Source organism: Ictalurus punctatus, chromosome 5 (genome assembly GCF_001660625.3).
Source record: "Ictalurus punctatus breed USDA103 chromosome 5, Coco_2.0, whole genome shotgun sequence".
Classification (NCBI taxonomy): domain Eukaryota; kingdom Metazoa; phylum Chordata; class Actinopteri; order Siluriformes; family Ictaluridae; genus Ictalurus; species Ictalurus punctatus.
Window position 1 is genome coordinate 31,234,863 of NC_030420.2, and position 17,934 is coordinate 31,252,796.

General features: G+C 42.6%; 1 protein-coding gene across 1 annotated transcript; it reads right to left on the reverse strand.

Annotated features, from left to right (window-relative positions):
- Positions 1-335: 335 nt before the first annotated feature.
- abcd1 (ATP-binding cassette, sub-family D (ALD), member 1) lies at positions 336-17,712 on the reverse strand. Its single transcript, XM_017467487.3, has 10 exons — positions 15,215-17,712; positions 13,628-13,808; positions 12,370-12,512; positions 12,027-12,201; positions 9,955-10,049; positions 6,559-6,704; positions 4,637-4,782; positions 4,169-4,253; positions 3,710-3,835; positions 336-3,270 (listed from the first exon to the last, which is right to left on the reverse strand). The coding sequence occupies exons 1-10, from the start codon at positions 16,145-16,147 to the stop codon at positions 2,961-2,963; spliced, it is 2,340 nt and encodes a 779-aa protein (XP_017322976.1). The 5' UTR covers positions 16,148-17,712; the 3' UTR covers positions 336-2,960.
- Between the last annotated feature and the right edge of the window lie 222 nt (positions 17,713-17,934).

Consider the following 17,934-nt stretch of genomic DNA (forward strand, 5'->3'; position numbering starts at 1 on the left):
CTGACTGTACATGTTCATTCTTCATCTATCGTTTGCATATCATGTAAACATTCCACACAGAGTCTTGTGTGTTCTCTGCATTTTACCTCACCGTGTTTGCGTTTATTGTGTACAGAATTAGAAGTGTATTAAAACCCAGCAATAAAACTCGCAGTGTGTTCGCTCTGCACACCACAAAACTATTGTAATCATATAACCACCATGATGAATTATTCATGAATGTTCTGCGCACCAGAAATCAAATCAAGCCTCTTATCAGAACACTAGCGCTAGTGGAAGAAAAAAAAGACAGGAACATCTCGGACAAACGGGTGAGAGCATCCGAGCAGAGTGTGTGGATTTCTAAACGATGGGATTTATTAGATTCTACGAACATGGGAAAATAATCTAGTCATGCAGGCAAATGTGCAAATTAAATCTCGATCACAGAGTCGAAGTATATCCAAAGTTAACATTTGAAAAAAAAAAAAAAAAAACAACAAATAATAATAATAAAAATAAAAAATTCAAAGAAAGTTCACAATATTAGTTTTGAAAGAGTCATATTTAACACATGCGCCACGTGGAAAATTCATCGGATTACACCGTATCATCGATATTCGTGATACAAAACCATCTGTGCAAAATCTGACTTAAATTTATTACTTTTAGGCTAAACAACATGGATCATAAAAATCAATTTTATAAACATAGTGGGCACATTTAAACATTTTTAAAGCAGCAATTCATTTATTTATTTATTTATTTTTTTTGCCTACAATCCAACACCAGTCAATCGATTGAGTTCAAAATCAGTTTGGTTTCTGAATGAAACTGAAATTTGAAGGACACTTTCATCATATATAAGAGGAGGTAATCTAATAAAAAACAAACCTTCACTGTTAGAACAAGATCGTATTAAACCGCTGATATATTTCTGATACATCACGCCGCGTTCCTGGCTCAAAGTGGCATTTACTCGATCTACTTACTTGTGCGCATAAACATTAGACGTCAGGGTTTGTTTTGTTGTTTTTTTTACATCACTGTGATTAAACAAAGTCCTTTAAAGAGTAAAAGCTCTACTAAATCTAACGTAGTCCAGAGAATGGTAATAAAAGTGAATCGAGATGCATCTACAGTGATGGATTAGATCAATTCGCTACAGACTGCTACAGCAAAGATAAAACAAGGGAAGTTAGCGCGCTTCCTTACAGGCAGCTCTCGCTGAGTGAACCGTAGTGAGTAGTGACCGTTTATCGGAGCGGGTCGCTACACCACGGCTCATTGTCTTTCGCACGATCATTCATTCGTAGTAGGGTTGGGAAACATGACACGTAAACGTAACATCGATATCACGATACGTAATACTGACCGAATGTTAGTCTGAAAAGCAAACAGCTAGTAGCGTTGTCGAATTCTCAAACCCGATTGGTCGGAAGGTGCTGATTCATTTTCTTTAGCAGCAGCTCTGAGCGTACTGCGAGCTGTAAGACAAGTCAAGAGTTCATATTAACGAGTTTTTTCGAATATGTTATCGTTTCTATATCGGTCCCTCCTGGACGTCGCGATTTTGCGACTGCAGAAATGAATTAGTCAAAATCAGCGCGGATTTGGGCTATGACGCGGCATGTGACGTCGTCACAGCGTGCGTTCGGCCAAAGCCCTCTACGATCCGTGAACATGAGTACGGCTAAAAAGGTCTCATTTACCAACAAACGTTCAAGTTTCACATAAGCTGCATCTCAAATTTAGAAAAAAGCCGCAGTGAAAATCACACGTTTTAGGCCGCGAGAATAATAAAATCTTCTTCTTCTTTTTTTTTTCTTTTCTTTTGCTATAGTAACTGCGACTTGTACGGTGTTGGCGAGTCGTTTAAGAGGAATAAACACTCGGACACGTGGGTTCTCAAGTTGTGCAAACGTATAAGATTCTGCTCTTTTGTCAGGTCTGAATCCTGACAATTCCACAGCCATCCATGCCCAGTTAGTTAAACAGCGCCTGTTTGACCAATCAGCCATCTGCACCATTTCTAGCTCCACCCATATGAGCGTATTCAGAGCTCTCGATACCCTGATAAAAAGAGAAACCGACTGCATCACAGGTACTCTGTTACTGACGACTGATTTCCTAGTGAACTGTGGAGTTACTCATCTCGTGAATACAGAATAGTACAGTTAGAGCGCTCCTCCAGGCGTGTTAAATAAAACAAGTTAGGCTTTATCCTCGAAGATAGGTACAGTAAGTGTCGTATGACTGGGGATGCCTAGCTAGAGGAGGGGAACAAGAACTAAATTCGGAGAAAGTTGTACGTATCGTGATGCAAGTTTTTGGCATAATTGCCCAACCCTGATTCATAGTTTCACAAACCACTCCTGACCATCAAACTGACGGAGTATAAAATCAAACCTTCTGCCCTTTGTGGGAAAAAAAAAAGCGGCACAAAAAGAAGCCTACAGCACTGAGTGGTAATCCCTAACGTTATATCGGCATCGTGAAACTGTTATTAGAAAGAACAGTACAACACAACTGCAGTCAGTGGTCTGACAGCAGACCTTTCCCAAATGACTCCCTTCTCTCCGTTCTCACTTCCTCACACACACACACACACACACACACACACACACACACACACACACACACACAGGGTGCCAGAGAGTTTGTGCAAATTCTGTAGAGAATTGTAATAACATGGGATTGAGCAGCTTTCATCATCTGCTGCACCTGCAAGAACTGGCACGAGCCTCATGCTTTTCCAACCTCTAACACACACACACACACACACACACACACACACACACACATACAAACAAACATGCATGCAGTGGAAAACGTGGTTAAGGAAAGCCCCTAAAGACCACATCAGAGCTAATAATTTTACACACTCGCACAGACACAGACACACTCACACACACTCACACGCACAGACACGCTCACACAAACAGCTGGCTTTCAAATCATCTCCGTCTCCTGGCATCGAATCACTCCATAAGGCCCTGTCCCTGTTCACCGGGGAGCGCGTCTTTCTCCTCCCTCTCCTCCTGCTGCTTCCTCTCTCTCTCCTCCTCCCCCTGTCGCTCCCCCTCCGTCTCCGTGGGGCTCGGCAGGCTGCTGTCTTCACCCAGAATGCTGCACAGTTCGGACAGACGTTGCTGCATCTTGGGGATCCCCGAGAGCTGAGTCTCCAGCCGCAGCTTCTCGTCCTGCAGCGAGAGCCGCGTGGACGCGTCGAGCCTTTCGAAGCGCCAGCCACCCTCGCCGTCGAACTGCAGCAGGTGGGTGTGGTACTTCCTGTGGTCAGAGGAGAGGAGAACCATATGGCATAATTAACACGGGCCATTAAGCATACTAATAGAAACAGTAATAATTAGACGATCTGAAATCTCGTTCATTTTGTCCTTAAATACCAACGATTGACTAGTAAAGGAGTCGCTGCGTGCGTGCGTGCCTGACAGTCCAAGTGAAGAAGTCTTGGAAGTCTTTTATACTTAGAGCAACTAATCGTTTATAAGGAACATCTGTCAATTCCCATGTGGCGGTGACGGGCTGTATTGCTGAGAATATCCATCTTGTTTCCGTAATTATCATGCCTGTCTTTTTCTTAATTTACATCAAACCAATCTGTTAAAATCCTATTCCTGGACTGCAAGCTACTCTGGCGCTGCTCCTCAGTTCTCATCCGGAGGTGCAGGAGCGTGCTGCTGGTGAGAAAGATGACTGAAAGACCCACCACAGAGATGGACGGTGTGTGATTGAGAGAAGCGCGATCCCAGCATCCTTAGCGGCTTCAAAGATTTTGCCCTCCACGTCGATACTAACGGCGCTGGTGCACTCGTCCAGGAGAGCGTATTTGGGCCTGGAGGAAATCAGAAAAGCAGAGATCGGTCAACATACTGCAGAAACATCAATCACGGTCAACTTTACAAGCGTGAAAAGAATTTTAAAAACAATCTGTTGCCACGGAGGATTTTATTTTTTTTTTCCTCCATCATCTTTGTAGTTGTATCTCAGTATGTTGGAAAAGTTTCCCAGTATTTTGAGTTGCACTACACACTTCGGGCCAAGACGATATTCTTCGATATTGTAATTGTAATATGTCTGATGTGTTTTTCACAGAAAGAGGCACTCTTTTCCCGACTTAGACATGATTTCCCTTCTGGGTGTTGGGATAAGGCATGAAATGTCTCACTTGTGGTAGAACATCCTGGCCATGCCCATTCTCTGCTTCTCTCCTCCAGACAGAACATCCTTCCAATCACTTTCCGAATCCCAACCTGCCGAAAACACCATGCATCAACCACCTCAGTCTAGGCACAGTCTAAGCTGTCAATATTACTCATTACTTCTAAACCCTTTCAATAAGCAAGAGTGATGATTAACAGCACCGACTTCTACCCTGTTCCTACTGTATCCTGACGATGAGTTAGTGCCTGGGTTTCTTCCCACAAATACACTCAATTCAATTGGCTTGCGAGAAATCTATACTAAAGCCATAAAAGTCTAAGTCATGATCACATTATCAAGCCCTTTATCAGACGAATTAGGTCTGTTACAGCTGAGAAACGCTCAAATGAGCAGTGTCTATGCAGGACTTGCAGCAAAAAAAAAAAAAAAAAAAACCTCAGTAAAGTGTTTACTGATGAAAGTAAGTGCTCACCTCCCTCCCTCTCGAGGATATAGAGGAGGTTGACGGTGCGCAGGATTCCCTCCAGATGCTGATCAGTGAACCCTCGCTCCTGCAACTCCTGAACCGTGTCGGGATAAATCACCTGATCCCGCAGAGTGCCCACGGACATATACGGCCTGCGTGAACACACACACACACACACACACACACACATTACAAAACAAAACAACAACAAAAAAAGAGTACGTTCAAAAAGAAATCGTTTCATTGAAATAAAAGTTAGCCTTTACATCTAAAACATACAGTCTTCTTTAGATACCCTGCCCAGGAAATGACGTGTAACGTGTAAGGCACGGACGCGCTTGTGCAGAAGGTCAAATCCATACCGGTCCCCTGGAAAGCGTTTCACGTTCACGAGCAGAGGACTGATCTGGCCGAGAGTTAAACGGACGCAGCGTTTCCTTTTGAGACGTGCTCGGTGTGCAAAGTTTGCTTCACTGATTTTTGCAACTACCGCTTTAAAAGATGCACACAGATTAGCATTTTAAAGTAGACAGCACTGTTGAATGCTCGACTGTGATTGGTCAGAATGTGCCGGTTTATTTTCTACAGCAGCTGCTCCGACGGTAGGCAAGGCGCATCACAGATGTCCAGTAATCGATGCGCTCGTTCTGATACGTTATCCCGTCTGTAGGAAAAACTTCAACGGAGACGTGCGCGGCGGACGCTCCGCAACGTGGTCACGTCCTCCGTAGCAGGCATTTTTCAGCGTCAGCACTTTTTTAACAGTCCGAGGTGAAGCTGTCGTTTTAAAGTTTTCCGACGAGGGAAGATCTTCGGGCCGGAGGACGCTCTACTTTGCTGTTTCTCTGTAAGGTGGCGTTATTTCTTTCCATCTTATTAACGTCGGGAGAGTGTAAAAGAGAGTCAAGTCGAGGAAGGACTGCTTATAGCTTCTATAACGTACGTAATTACTGGGAGTAACTTGCTTCACAGATTTTCCACAACTCGATTCACAAGCGCACACACATTCGTACGCTATGGACAATGTGGAAACCGGAGTACCTCGACGAAACCCCTCGAGGGGAAAATCCGACCTCTGTGCACACAGGGCGGAGGCGGGATTCAAGCCCCCGACCCCTTGAGGTGTGAGTCAAATGTGCTAACCACTAGGCCACCCCTGCCCCCCAAAAACTATGACATCTCATTCCTTAATTAAATCAGATTTGTGACTGTTGGCAAATTGATGTTGTAGAAGAGAAATAAAGCGCTTCAAAACAGAAGATAGGAAAATAATCAAATGACAGTGTGGCGACAGTCACTGATTACTCTCTATGTATTCTAATCTATGCCCTATTTTACTTGTACTTCCCTCTACAACACTCTCCACACATGATTATCGAGATTATTGTTCAGCCACAATGAGCTTAAACATATCTCGGACTTAATTGATGTTAGAAACAAGTGTATTATTGCGCAGCCATGTTCGGTTGCCGCTGCCGCGGGTGTAATCTCTTTCACTTGTGCAATGAGGCGGTCACGTCAAACAGTCGCTCTGCAGGGCCATCTGGACCCACTGCTCTCAGAACCTGCTCCACTTCATCACCACCTTCATCACTACTAATTAGCTTAGCAGGGCATGAAATGAGAATGAACACACACACATACACACACACACACACACTTCCATAACTTCTAAACAGTTGGGGGTCATTCTAATGGTAAAATTAAGAACAAGGCAGCACCCTGTGATGTGCGACCAGCCTTTAGTCTATCATTCTCGTTCCTAATGGAGGACGATAGACGATTACGTTCAAGCTCAAGATTTCCTCTGCTCACGTCCATACAATTCCAAAGGCATGAAACATAAAATTAACTAAGGATTTAAGTGTTAAATCGATTCCATGAATTTCCTTATACACTATTATTACGGTTACTGTAATAAGCTGTACCTCTGTGGGATGTAGAACATGTGCTTCGGCGGAGGTTTGTACAGGACGCCGCTGTACACAGGCCACAGGCCGCTCAGGATCCGAAACAACGAGCTCTTACCGCAGCCGTTCGGGCCCGTGATTAACAGATGCATTCCTTCGTCCACCTTCATGCGCACGGAAGAACAAGACAGAAAAGACAGAGGAATTAGCGGATAAAACGTCCTGCGTTATTTGTTAAAGCCTAGCCGGCTAACGTGTGTCCGTCTGTGGATCTATTTAAATGTTGCTCAACCTAAACTCGACCGCATCTGTAGCGTACGTGTGATCACCGTTTACATTTCCGTCTACTAAATAATGACTCGTAATAGAACTTGCTCATCATAAACAATATGCAAAGAAAATTCAAATCCGCACCTGTAGAACTCGACGAATGAAAGGTCTGAGGAAACGACAGGCATGAAAGAGAGTCTTAACGAAGCCTGTTTATACGGGATTTTATCCAACTTTACAACACAGAGTCGTTGTGGTTACTTGGTCTCTATCTAAGGTGTAATGCTAACTACACAAATACACTACTAACTCAAACCCACTGTTTTTTTCCGTCTGAAAAAGCATCCGCATCTCTAAGACTACAAATAGTGCATATCTCATTCTTAATCTATTAGTATCTTTGCCTGACATGTGTTCTACACGGATACATTACACGAGGTGGTCAAAAAGTATGTGGACACCTGACCATCACACCCATATGTGGTTCTTCCGCAGACCGTTGGCACAAAGCTGGGAGCACACGATTATATACGATGTCTTTGTATGCTGTAGCGTTAATATTTTCTTTTCACCGGAACTAAAGGAGCCCAATCATGTCCTCGGGCATCAGGCATACGTGCTGAAAGTCTCGCCTGTGGCTGAAAACAACCGAAAACAGGAGCTCTGAAGCACTAAAGAGATTAAATAAATTTTATAATAACTGCTTCATTTTGAAACAGATGCACGTTATACATCGCTTTCAAATAACGCCCAGCTTTGATGAACCGAATTCTGCCCAGTTCCACAAAGACATCTGGGTTCAAATCTCAAAACAATTCCTATTTCGAGACTGAGCAAACTTGTCTAAGTGGTTGGCACACACTGGAATTACAAGCGCGTTTCAGTGATTGCTTGATTTGCTAGAAGAAATTACATAAATTGTGTGCCCCTCTTTTTAACTCGGTGGCAGTGGCACTATCTGTCAGCCCGACACTCTCGTCTGGAAACGGCTGCCACGCTTCGACGCGCTCTTTAATGATATCACTGTCTTTTCCCACAAATTTCTCCCGGTGTCTATAAAAAGGGGAGGCGTGGTGCTGTTTAAATCTGTCTCACAAGGCATTGTGGGTAACAGCTTCGAGTCACGCGGGTGGCAGATGACTGCTGCATGAAAGGCACGGAGGGTTATTAGCGATGCGATCTCCTTAACGCTTCAGCGGAACAACGTGTCATCACAGGAAGGCCTGTCTCCATGAGTCGAGAGGGATGGTGGTGTTTGGGAATAATCAACACATTGTTCCTGGCAAACAGGCAACGGGCCAGAAGGCATCAGGCTTTGGAGTGCAAAGCCTGCTTTCCCAGAAGTTAACAGGAAACACGAGTAATCACAAGCGTAGGGTCTGGTGTAGAACGACTGACTTCGTTAAGAAAACAAGGGTCTACAGAACATGCGACGTATACAAACTCAATGAAACTGTATTTAACAAAATACACTTGGAGGACTCTTACGATTATGTCTGCAGACACTGAGCGATCACTAATATAGTTGGGTTTGATTATCATTTTGGTTTTGCAGAGAGAAAAAAAAACAAAAAAACACGAAAGTGACAATATCAGCCCGAGGTAGGATTTGATCACATGACGAGTAAGCGTTATCGTGTCTTAATATATACAAATCAGGTTTCAGTATGCAACTGCTGGGAGCATTGGTTCACCAGGAAAAGGGGCGTGGGGGGTTGAGGCATGTAAGATTAGGGTCATTTCAATTTGCATATTCATAGAAATTGGATTTCTTGATGAGGTGCATTCAGGCCTTTTTCTGTTGCCTAATATTATTTGCATGGAACCTACAAAACAATTGACTGGATGATCGTCAAATTTACTGGATGATCGCCAAAGACAAGCATGGTAGTCTGATTTGAGTGTCCAAAGTGTCCATAGTGTATAAACGGATGCGTGAATGTGTCCTGCGATAGATTGGCACCCCGTCCAGGGTGTACCCTTCCTTGCGCCCCATGCGTCCTGGGATAGGCTCCAGGTTCCCCGTGACCCAGTAGGATAAGCGGTATAGAAAATGGATGGATGGATGGATCTTCGAATTTATTCTGAACTGACTAACAGGACTAACTGGAAAATGTCTGGCCGAACTTACTATGCGTTGCTAATGAATGGAAATAGTATGAGCGTATCCTTAAATAAACTTTCTCAATAGTTCATTCGTCACACGTAACTTATCTTTGTTGATTTACTGTCACCGCTTGGTGGACTGCGCTAGCAACTGTCAACATAACACCTGGATTAAAGGCTTCATATTTTTTCCTGACAGAACACTGAAACACGGGGAAGTTTATGACTACTATAACGAGACGTTTTTAAGACAAACCACTGGTGGTGGTAGTGGTGGTGGTGGTTTAGGGGTTAGGGCTCTTTAGTGTTCCAAGCCCAAAATGTCACAATATTAAGCTTTTAATGGTCTTAACGACATATCATTGGTCAGGAAATTAGCAAGAAGTAAACAAACAGATAAAGTAACTTAGTATGGGATAGCGTTTCCCTTTGATTTCCTGAAGGTTCCTCAGGAAAATATATACAGTGCAAGTGTTTAATTAACTTCTGAAAATGTCAATCTATAGCAAGTTAAACCTAGGCTTACAGAACTAACGGAACCTTGTACCGAAGTTCCGATATATTCATAAATGAATGACCTACAGTATAATGCCGTGCGTTTGTGTTATTCTACGGCCGTGCATACCGCACCACTGGTAAAAGCCTCTGCTAAACTAAGTCAAACCACAGGCAGGAAGTAAAAACAAGATCACAGTCCACCAAACAATACAATATAAACGTCCTTCCTCATGAACCTTTAAAATAACTGGAATCTAATTGACATTTTACCTGCAATTGTTAGGGCTAACCTTTGAACTAACTTTAAAGTTTTGTGAAATGCTATATTCGCTCGTTATACATTTAATATATACATGAGACTTGTACATCAGTGGTACTTTGGTGCCTAGGCTCATGCGCCTGCATTTGATACAGTGACTGCAGCAATAACGGTTTGAAAAATAATAATTTAGTCTCAATAACATATTTCCTCAGAGTACAGAAAATCAGCCGTGGTTCTAGTAAAGTGTGTAAAAACACACTTTATATTCAGGTGTATACCTTGATGTTGAGGCTGGACACGACCACATCGCCTGCAGGTGTTATAATAGGCAGGTTCTCACACCTGATGCCTTGCTCCACGTCAATCACTTGACCTGCGTGCGCACACACACACACACACACACACACACACACACACACACACACACACACACACAGCTTTACATTAACATCTAGGTTATGCATTAGTAGAGCTAAATAATGTCTCGGCTAGATCCTACACAACTTCAGTAGTAAACGGGAAATATTTTGGAAATGAAAACAACATTTCGTGTTTTCTTTCTGGAAAGCAGCCAAGTATCTGTTGGGGGGGGGGGGGGGGGGGGCTTGTATTTGTGTCATGGGGATACTTGGAGTCCTGGGGGCACATGTGGGTTACAGGAGGATATTTGGAGTCCTGACAAAGAGCTATAAATGTGTACACACAGGCAGAAACCGATGTGATTGATTACTGATACTGGTATTTTCAGCATGAGACTTTACAACTGATAAACAAACGCACTTAAAGTTATAAAGCTCTTTTTTAAAGCGTATATCCACTCTCGATTGGTGGTGTACACAAAAAAAAAATCTAATCTAATCTAATCAAGTGTGTATGTTAGTTACTTGATCAGTATTTTAATAACCTGGCACCTAACTAACTATATATATATATATATATATATATATATATATATATATATATATATATATATATATATATATATACTTATATAAGACAGACTTGCCATTTAATCCCTATATATGTCCATGTACAGTCAGGAAACAAATTAAAATGAATTTTGTTTCTGATGCTTAGAAGGCATCATGGGTCAGTTTATGAAGCCAAAATATTCCCACAAAGCTCACTGAGACCCTTCCTTATGTCCTCAAAGTAAGAGAACGCATACGTAACATACTTGTAGCTAGTGCAATAACCGTGCTGAGAAAAGCTATTTTAGTTATTTAGGTATATAGTTTTTGACCATCAATGAACAGTCACAAGCTGATTACAACAAACACCAGATGCCTTTTGAAATAAAAGCACCCCTTCAAAATTTCGGGTTAATTCTTAAAAATAATTTGAAAAAGTTTTTTTTTTTTTTTTTTAATGGCAAAGAGCACACTGCGCATAAATTCGCTACCAGAACCGGCAAAAGTACCACAATTCTGTCGTCAAATACTGTGAAATAAGAAATAATAATAAAAATGTTCAATTAGAAAAGTAAAAACATTTCAATTTACTTCAACTGAAATGACCCTAGCTAACAGCGAACAGGTTTATGCGAAACTCTAAATAGAAATACACAAGAACTTAATGCACTTCACGTATTGTAGCCACACAGATATTACGATATCGATATGTAAATGCTACAATGCGGTATTTTTCTGAAGAGGAAATTCTGCCCTTAATTTAAATATCTCGAGCCATAAATGATTTTTTCAGTGTGTAAATATGTGATTATCGAGAAATGTAGTGATGCAGTATTTCAAAACGTAGTGAGCAGAGACGTATTAAGTAAACGTTAATGTATTATGTGATATAAACGTAATTATTTTGTAACGTTCTTATTTTCCATGTCCGCCTCATGAAGCATCGGTTGAGAAGCACTGCTTTACTGCATCGTGGCTTGAGCTGGGACCACAAATACAGTTAAACTGGGGGGTTTTTCCAGTCTCGACAGCAGTAGTTCTCAAACCTGTTGTAGCTAGGGACTCCTTTAACTGTAAAAAAAAAAAATCAGACCCCCCTCAGTATGCATTTATTACGTGAGATTTTTCAAAATAACATTACAGCTACGTAGCTTTCTGCTCCTTACCTTTCCACTGATAGAACAAATGAGGTCTGAACTGACTTTGGGGCTTGGACGCCTAAATATAATAACTTTCCAGCACTGTAGCAACATTTTTTTTTAAATCACGGACCCCCTAGCGATATACTTCACAAACCCCTGGGGGTCCCTGGATCCCACTTTGAGAACCACTCCTCTAGAAGTAGTATAAACTCTGATTTAACTAGTTCAATAAGTCTGCAAGCTGAATGCTGAATATAATTAAATAAAAGTTAAACCAGCCAACGAAGCAAAACTCACCCCTAACGTGCAAGTGCCCCTCCAACCTCATCCCGTGTTTCACCTCACGTGAACCGCCATGGTTCTCTGTGCCCTGTGGGTCCTCGACTGATCGGCGATACACACCGACACGCACCTCCTCGAACACATCAAACATCTCATACACACGCGCCGTGTAGCCTGCCAGCTCCGTCACCTAAGACGAGAAGAGACCGTGGACAACATACAAAACAATTACTAACCTCAAAGGTTACATCAATAATATACGAGCTGTACGAAATGTATAAACGTTACCAAGTCCTTGTTCCTCAATACTAGTAACAGCCCAATACCACCACCTTTAGGATACGATGGAGCATCTCACCTCCTTGTAGGAGCTCATAATCCGCTCCACAGCGTCGGCTCCCGCGTTTAAAAGATTCCTGGCTGTGGTAAAAGCCTCCGTGCGCTCGCTCACCAGCTCTTCCTCCTTCATCACCATCACTGCCTGCTTCACGTCCTCTGTATCTAAAAAAATAAACGCGACGAAGCTACTGTATCTAGACACTTTGGGTCACCCTGTATAAACTTAAGTCATCCACAGGCTAGGAGCTAGCATGTAAAAAAAACAACACCACAGTGTTAAAGTAAGGAAGCTGTGTTCGTGTATTACAGCAAAAAAATAAATAAATCATGACAGGACTAAAGTATCAGAATGAGCGCATTAATGTAATACTATCAGAGCTGCTGTTACAGGAAATGAATCAACACCTTCTGACCAATCAGATTTGAGAATTCAACAGCACTGTGGTATAAAACCTGACCGTAAGACTTACTTTAGTTCTCGTTTTGAACTAAATGAGGACAAAATCATTCACTTCGAGTGAACAGGTCTGCGTGTATTTTACTTCACGTGATGACGTGGTATATAAGGCTTTGTCACCACCTACTGGAGCGCTCCTAGATGTCCGGAAATATCAATACTTTTGTTCTGATTAAAGTGTCCTGCTGACAAAATTATAAAAAAAAGATCAACTTGCTGAAGTCGAGATCAGCAAGCATTGGTCTTTGGCTGTTGGCTCGGATACGTCCCGCCCTGACTTCCTGTTTCAGTGGAAATTATGTCAACGCGTCGAATAATGCTGTACTTCACGGGGACTTTAACCTGTTGTTCATGTTACAGCCTGTATACCTGTCCGAGCAATGCTTATGTTTGTTTTTTTTAACTAAAGACTGTTATATAAAGACCCCAATGCAGGAAAGAAACAATATTATGAGAGCAGAGAATTGTGGGAAGGTTGGACGAACTGTGCAGCCGTAAGCGCTTTGTTGTTTTATCCCATTATGACAAATTTGCTTGATTCAAATGTCAATCGGACTTACGAATCTTACATTGAAAACCCGTCATGCTAACTGTCGCTAGTGCTAGTGTGATTTCACGTTAAGAGAGACTCACTGGGCAACACATTAGCGATTAACTTCTAAAACAAATCCTGAATTAATTCCATTCTATTCGCTTAGTTTTGGGCTCGGATCCACAAACGCCACAGTCTGACACGTTTTTGCGTTATTTTTTCTCCTCCCCGTAACGACCTGGTGAGTGTCAACATGTGAGTGTGCACTGAGAAGTGTGTGTGTCGTACCACGTGAGGAGTAACCCGGAGCGGTGATGATGGGCACGGCCACCATGACGAGACCCGACGCGCTCCACAGGTACTTCATGAGGAACTGTTCGAGCATGACGTACCACAGCCGCTTGAAGAGGATCAGGTTGATCTGCGAGCGCAGCGCCTCGTAGCTCCGCTGCAGCTGCGACATCTCCACCTACGCGGGGCGCAACGGCAGAAGCGAACACGCAGCAGGTGAGCATTGTGAGAAATTTGGAACGGCGCAGACTTTCAAATGAACTCACAGCTAGCAGCAAAAAGCATAAAAATGTCCCTTTCCTATAGTCTAGGGTCCTTTTCCAAATCAGTCACTGGTCACTGAGTTGATGTTGTGAAATGAAAGCCTACAGTTCAGTCTGTGTGTGCCAAAAGGCCACTTTCCACTGTGTGTGTGTGTGTGTGTGTGTGTGTGTGTGTGTGTGTGTGTGTGTGTGTGCACGCAGAGGGTCAGAACAGCCTGATACAGAGATTCCAGGGTTTTCTCTTTGTTCCAAACCACATGATGCTTCTTTGGTCTAGGAATAGCAACTACTGCATAAGCACATGACGTGTGTTTATGGGGCCCGTGTTGTACACTAACGTCGCAACGTGCTCAAAGCACCAGAATAACTGAACAGACACGTGAGGCTGGGTAACATGGCAAGATAAGATATCAAATAAAAAATAAAACATTTATGCGGGGTGTGCTGTTAAAAGGAAAATAATCAACAATGGAGTAGTGTAATAAGGCCGTACACACACAGAACTGCAGTTACGTCCCTGAAGTTGAATGTTTTCCTATAATAATAATAATAATAATAATAATAATAATAATATGTCATGGAGTGTTTTATTCTTCTTATACCACAACAATTGCCAACAATTACATTTTATGAATTTAATCTGAATTAGAATCTCATCCGAAACATAAAGTTAATCATTTAAACGTCCGCTGATGGTGAAGTTTTCTGTAAACAGACGTTTATTTCACGTTTATGGAAGGAGTCTCTGGGGTCAAAGTGCTTTGTAACAGTCAAAGGGAAAGCCTTCAGGATGGACGACTTTGTGGCATCTTGGTAACGTGACATGGTGCCGAGAGAGAGAGAGAGAGAGAGAGAGAGAGAGAGAGAGAGAGAGAGAGAGAGAGAGAGAGAGAGAGAGAGAGAGAGAGAGAGAGAGAAAGAGAGAGAGAGAGAGAGAGAAAGAGAGCGAGAGAGAGATAAAGAGAGAAAGAGAGAGAGAGATGATGGAACTGTCGTAATGCAGATGTTATAACATAATTGGTAACAGGAATGAACTTGTTTTGTGGGCACTCCACAACATTCATCGTGACTATAAATTGATTAAAAGTATGATGTGTCATACTTTAATGAATAAAATAATAATTGTTGGCAATCTGCTGTGGCATTCAAGGAGCCAAACACTTCAGGACATGCAACTCTGGACTGGTAACAGAAAGTTGAGTCGCGTCATACCGCTCGTCGATGGATTTCCTAAAACAGAACAGCCTTTTGCTCATTTCTACACTGGTTAAAAGAACAGACATTTGGATTCTACTTGAGTCTACATCAGTAATCAGAATACCTTGTGACCCCCATAGAAGGCGATCTCCTCCGAGTTGGCGATGATGCGTGAGTGCATGTACCTCAGGTCCCCTTTCCGCTTGGCCTCCTCGGCCACCAGCTTGCCGAAGCGTGGGGAAAAGACCCGCAGGATTTTGGCCGTGAGCGCCACCACGATGCCGGCGATCACCGAAGGCCAAGTCGTGTTGGCACCTTTAGACTGCCCCGTTTTAATCAGCGTGTAGCAGGTCATCACCACATCCAGGCAGGGCTTGGTCAGGTTGGAGTACAGGTGGGCCACAGAGCCGGCGAACATCACCATGTCCTCTGTCAGAGACTGGTCTGGGTTGGCCAGCCTGCCGTCCATGTTGCTGACACGGTAATAGGTCTGATTGCTGAAGTAGAGCTGGTAGGCATGACACACAAGCCTGGTGCGGAAAGCCAGGGTTAGCTGGCCTTCCAGATAACGGATAGTGCTGTTCACAAACGTTGCAGGGATAGCGATCAGGAGCCATTTGGTTAACTCCCACACAAATGCCTGGGGGTCTTTTTTCACGATGGTCTTCACGATTTTACCATCCAAGTTGGCTACGTAAATAGACAGGAACGTGCGTGAAATGAGAGCGATCGAGTGGATACCCAGCAGACCCAGCTCTTTGCAGAAAAGCCGAGGGAAAAGGATTCCCAGGAGCCGCTTTAAGCGCAAAAAGAATTCTCGGTTCACAGACGGAGAGTTTCTCTTCCTCTTTTGCGTCTCCCTGACCTCCGGGGGCTCCCCGTTCGCCTGATGCACGTTCAGTCTACCGTGCTGAGGATCAGACCGTCCTTTAAGCCTTTCAGAAATGTACGGGTAGAGTCTTTTCGCTCCGTACGCAGCGATGAGGAGGAAGACCGCTTTCTTTGCTGCTGAAGACCTCTTCAGCTGCGAGGGAAGTTTTGAATATACTACAGGCATTTTTTAAATGTATTTATTTTCTGCAGAGGAGATCAGAGCTCGCCGAGACACTAGATAAAGCTAGCCAGTGAAGTTTCGCACATATTAACGCGGACAATGATCGACTGTATAACATTAAAGATTATGAATTGAACCGCGTCCACGCGCCTCATCAGATTTCAGCAAAACTACCCGTACTAGGTGACCGTAAAGAATTTTACACACTAAAGTCGTACCGTAAACCTTTTCTGTTTTTATGTTCAAGAGGAATAGGTTCTTAAAAGACGCACAATTATATAATGTTAACAGCCCTTTTATATCTAACTAACTTGTTATAACTAAGCTATATGGCTTAGTTATAACAGTTACCTAATTAACAAGTACTGGTTTCCAGAAAGTTCCTGGAACGTTTGTTTTTGGTCCTGGGAAATGTTCTGAGTTTTAGTTCCCAACAGAACTTTGTATAAGCTGAAATATATACATAAAAATGTTTTTTTTTTAACTTTGAAAATATGTCTTGTATGATTACCAAAAATAAAACGTTCCCAAAACGTTACAAAATGGTTCCCAGAATAACCAAAAGGAAACGATGGATAGTTTGGACGCAAAATATTTCAGCTTGTAGGTATTATTTTCCACCTGAGGTAGCTAAGGAAGGGTGGGTTTTTAAATATTTTAATATTTAATAATTAAAAAAAACCCTCAAACTTAACTAAACATTAAAAAGAAATAAAGAAAAAAAACACACACTCAGCTAGTTTAACTAGTCTTCTTAGCAACTTTCGCTAGTGAATAATAGGAACTAGAAAAGAGGTAACTAGCTGTGAATAAGGCATTACAAACCTAGCTAATCTTGATGCCGACAAACATTTCTAAAGCTATGCTGCGTAGTTTATCCACCATTACGATATAAGCACTTGCTAACAACGCTAATATATTTAATGTATTTAATTAGCTAGTTGCTATGGAAATCACTTTTCTTCACGCTTGGTCAAGTGACCGTAGCTACTGTAAACGCAGCTAACTAACTAACTAACTAACTAACCTCGGTTACACAAGTCTCGTTCAAACAAAAGTACACGCAAAACAACGCGTTTTGCAATTTAACGCGTTTAATAAATGTGTTATAATGAATACTCGCACTACAAACAAACACATACTCACGTTTGTAAGTTCACGGACTGCTAGCTAAATCTCTTACAGTTCGGCATTGGACTAAAGGAAGTGTTTATGCTAACGGATGCCGTTAGCTAGCGGGCAAGAACTCTGCGAGAACTTTATCCTCTTGTTTTACTCACATATTACCTCAAAAGAATCCGACTGATAAACATCCCGAAGAACGGTCTGTACTATTTCTGGCCATCATTAACCTCGCTGAGACAAGCCTTTCTTCATGGTCCACAAGTTGAGTTGACTGTTGTGGCCGAATACCAAATATCTCTTCACTCCCTACGTTGAGTGCACTAGCTCTGATGTCTAAATATTGGCCTGTGCTGCCTGCGTAGAGCACTTGATGTGCGATTGGGATTCGGCCTTTGTATTTATCTGCACATAGCCTGAGTATCAGACTACAGCAGTGTTGCCCAATAGGAGAAGGGGTAAAGAGGTCTGCCTACCGGTACACACACACACACGCACACACACCCTGTAGTGTGTGTAAGTTGATTAGACAACCCGTTACATAACGGATCTCCCCCCCTCATTCTATACAGGCACTGTTTTTTTTTTAGGTGCACCTACTTTCATTGGTGAAACCTTATCATGTACACCAACCCTGTGTGTACTTTGCAGGTACACAATTACTGACC

Bases quoted from the DNA above. Each gene is read 5' to 3' on its own strand.
- abcd1 (XM_017467487.3), bottom strand. From the start codon at position 16,147: ATGCCTGTAGTATATTCAAAACTTCCCTCGCAGCTGAAGAGGTCTTCA. The intron at 4,254-4,636 runs GTGAGCACTTAC...TGTTTTCGGCAG, and splicing joins TATCCTCGAGAGGGAGGGAG to GTTGGGATTCGGAAAGTGAT. The intron at 3,271-3,709 runs GTGGGTCTTTCA...CTCTGACCACAG, and splicing joins ACACACCGTCCATCTCTGTG to GAAGTACCACACCCACCTGC.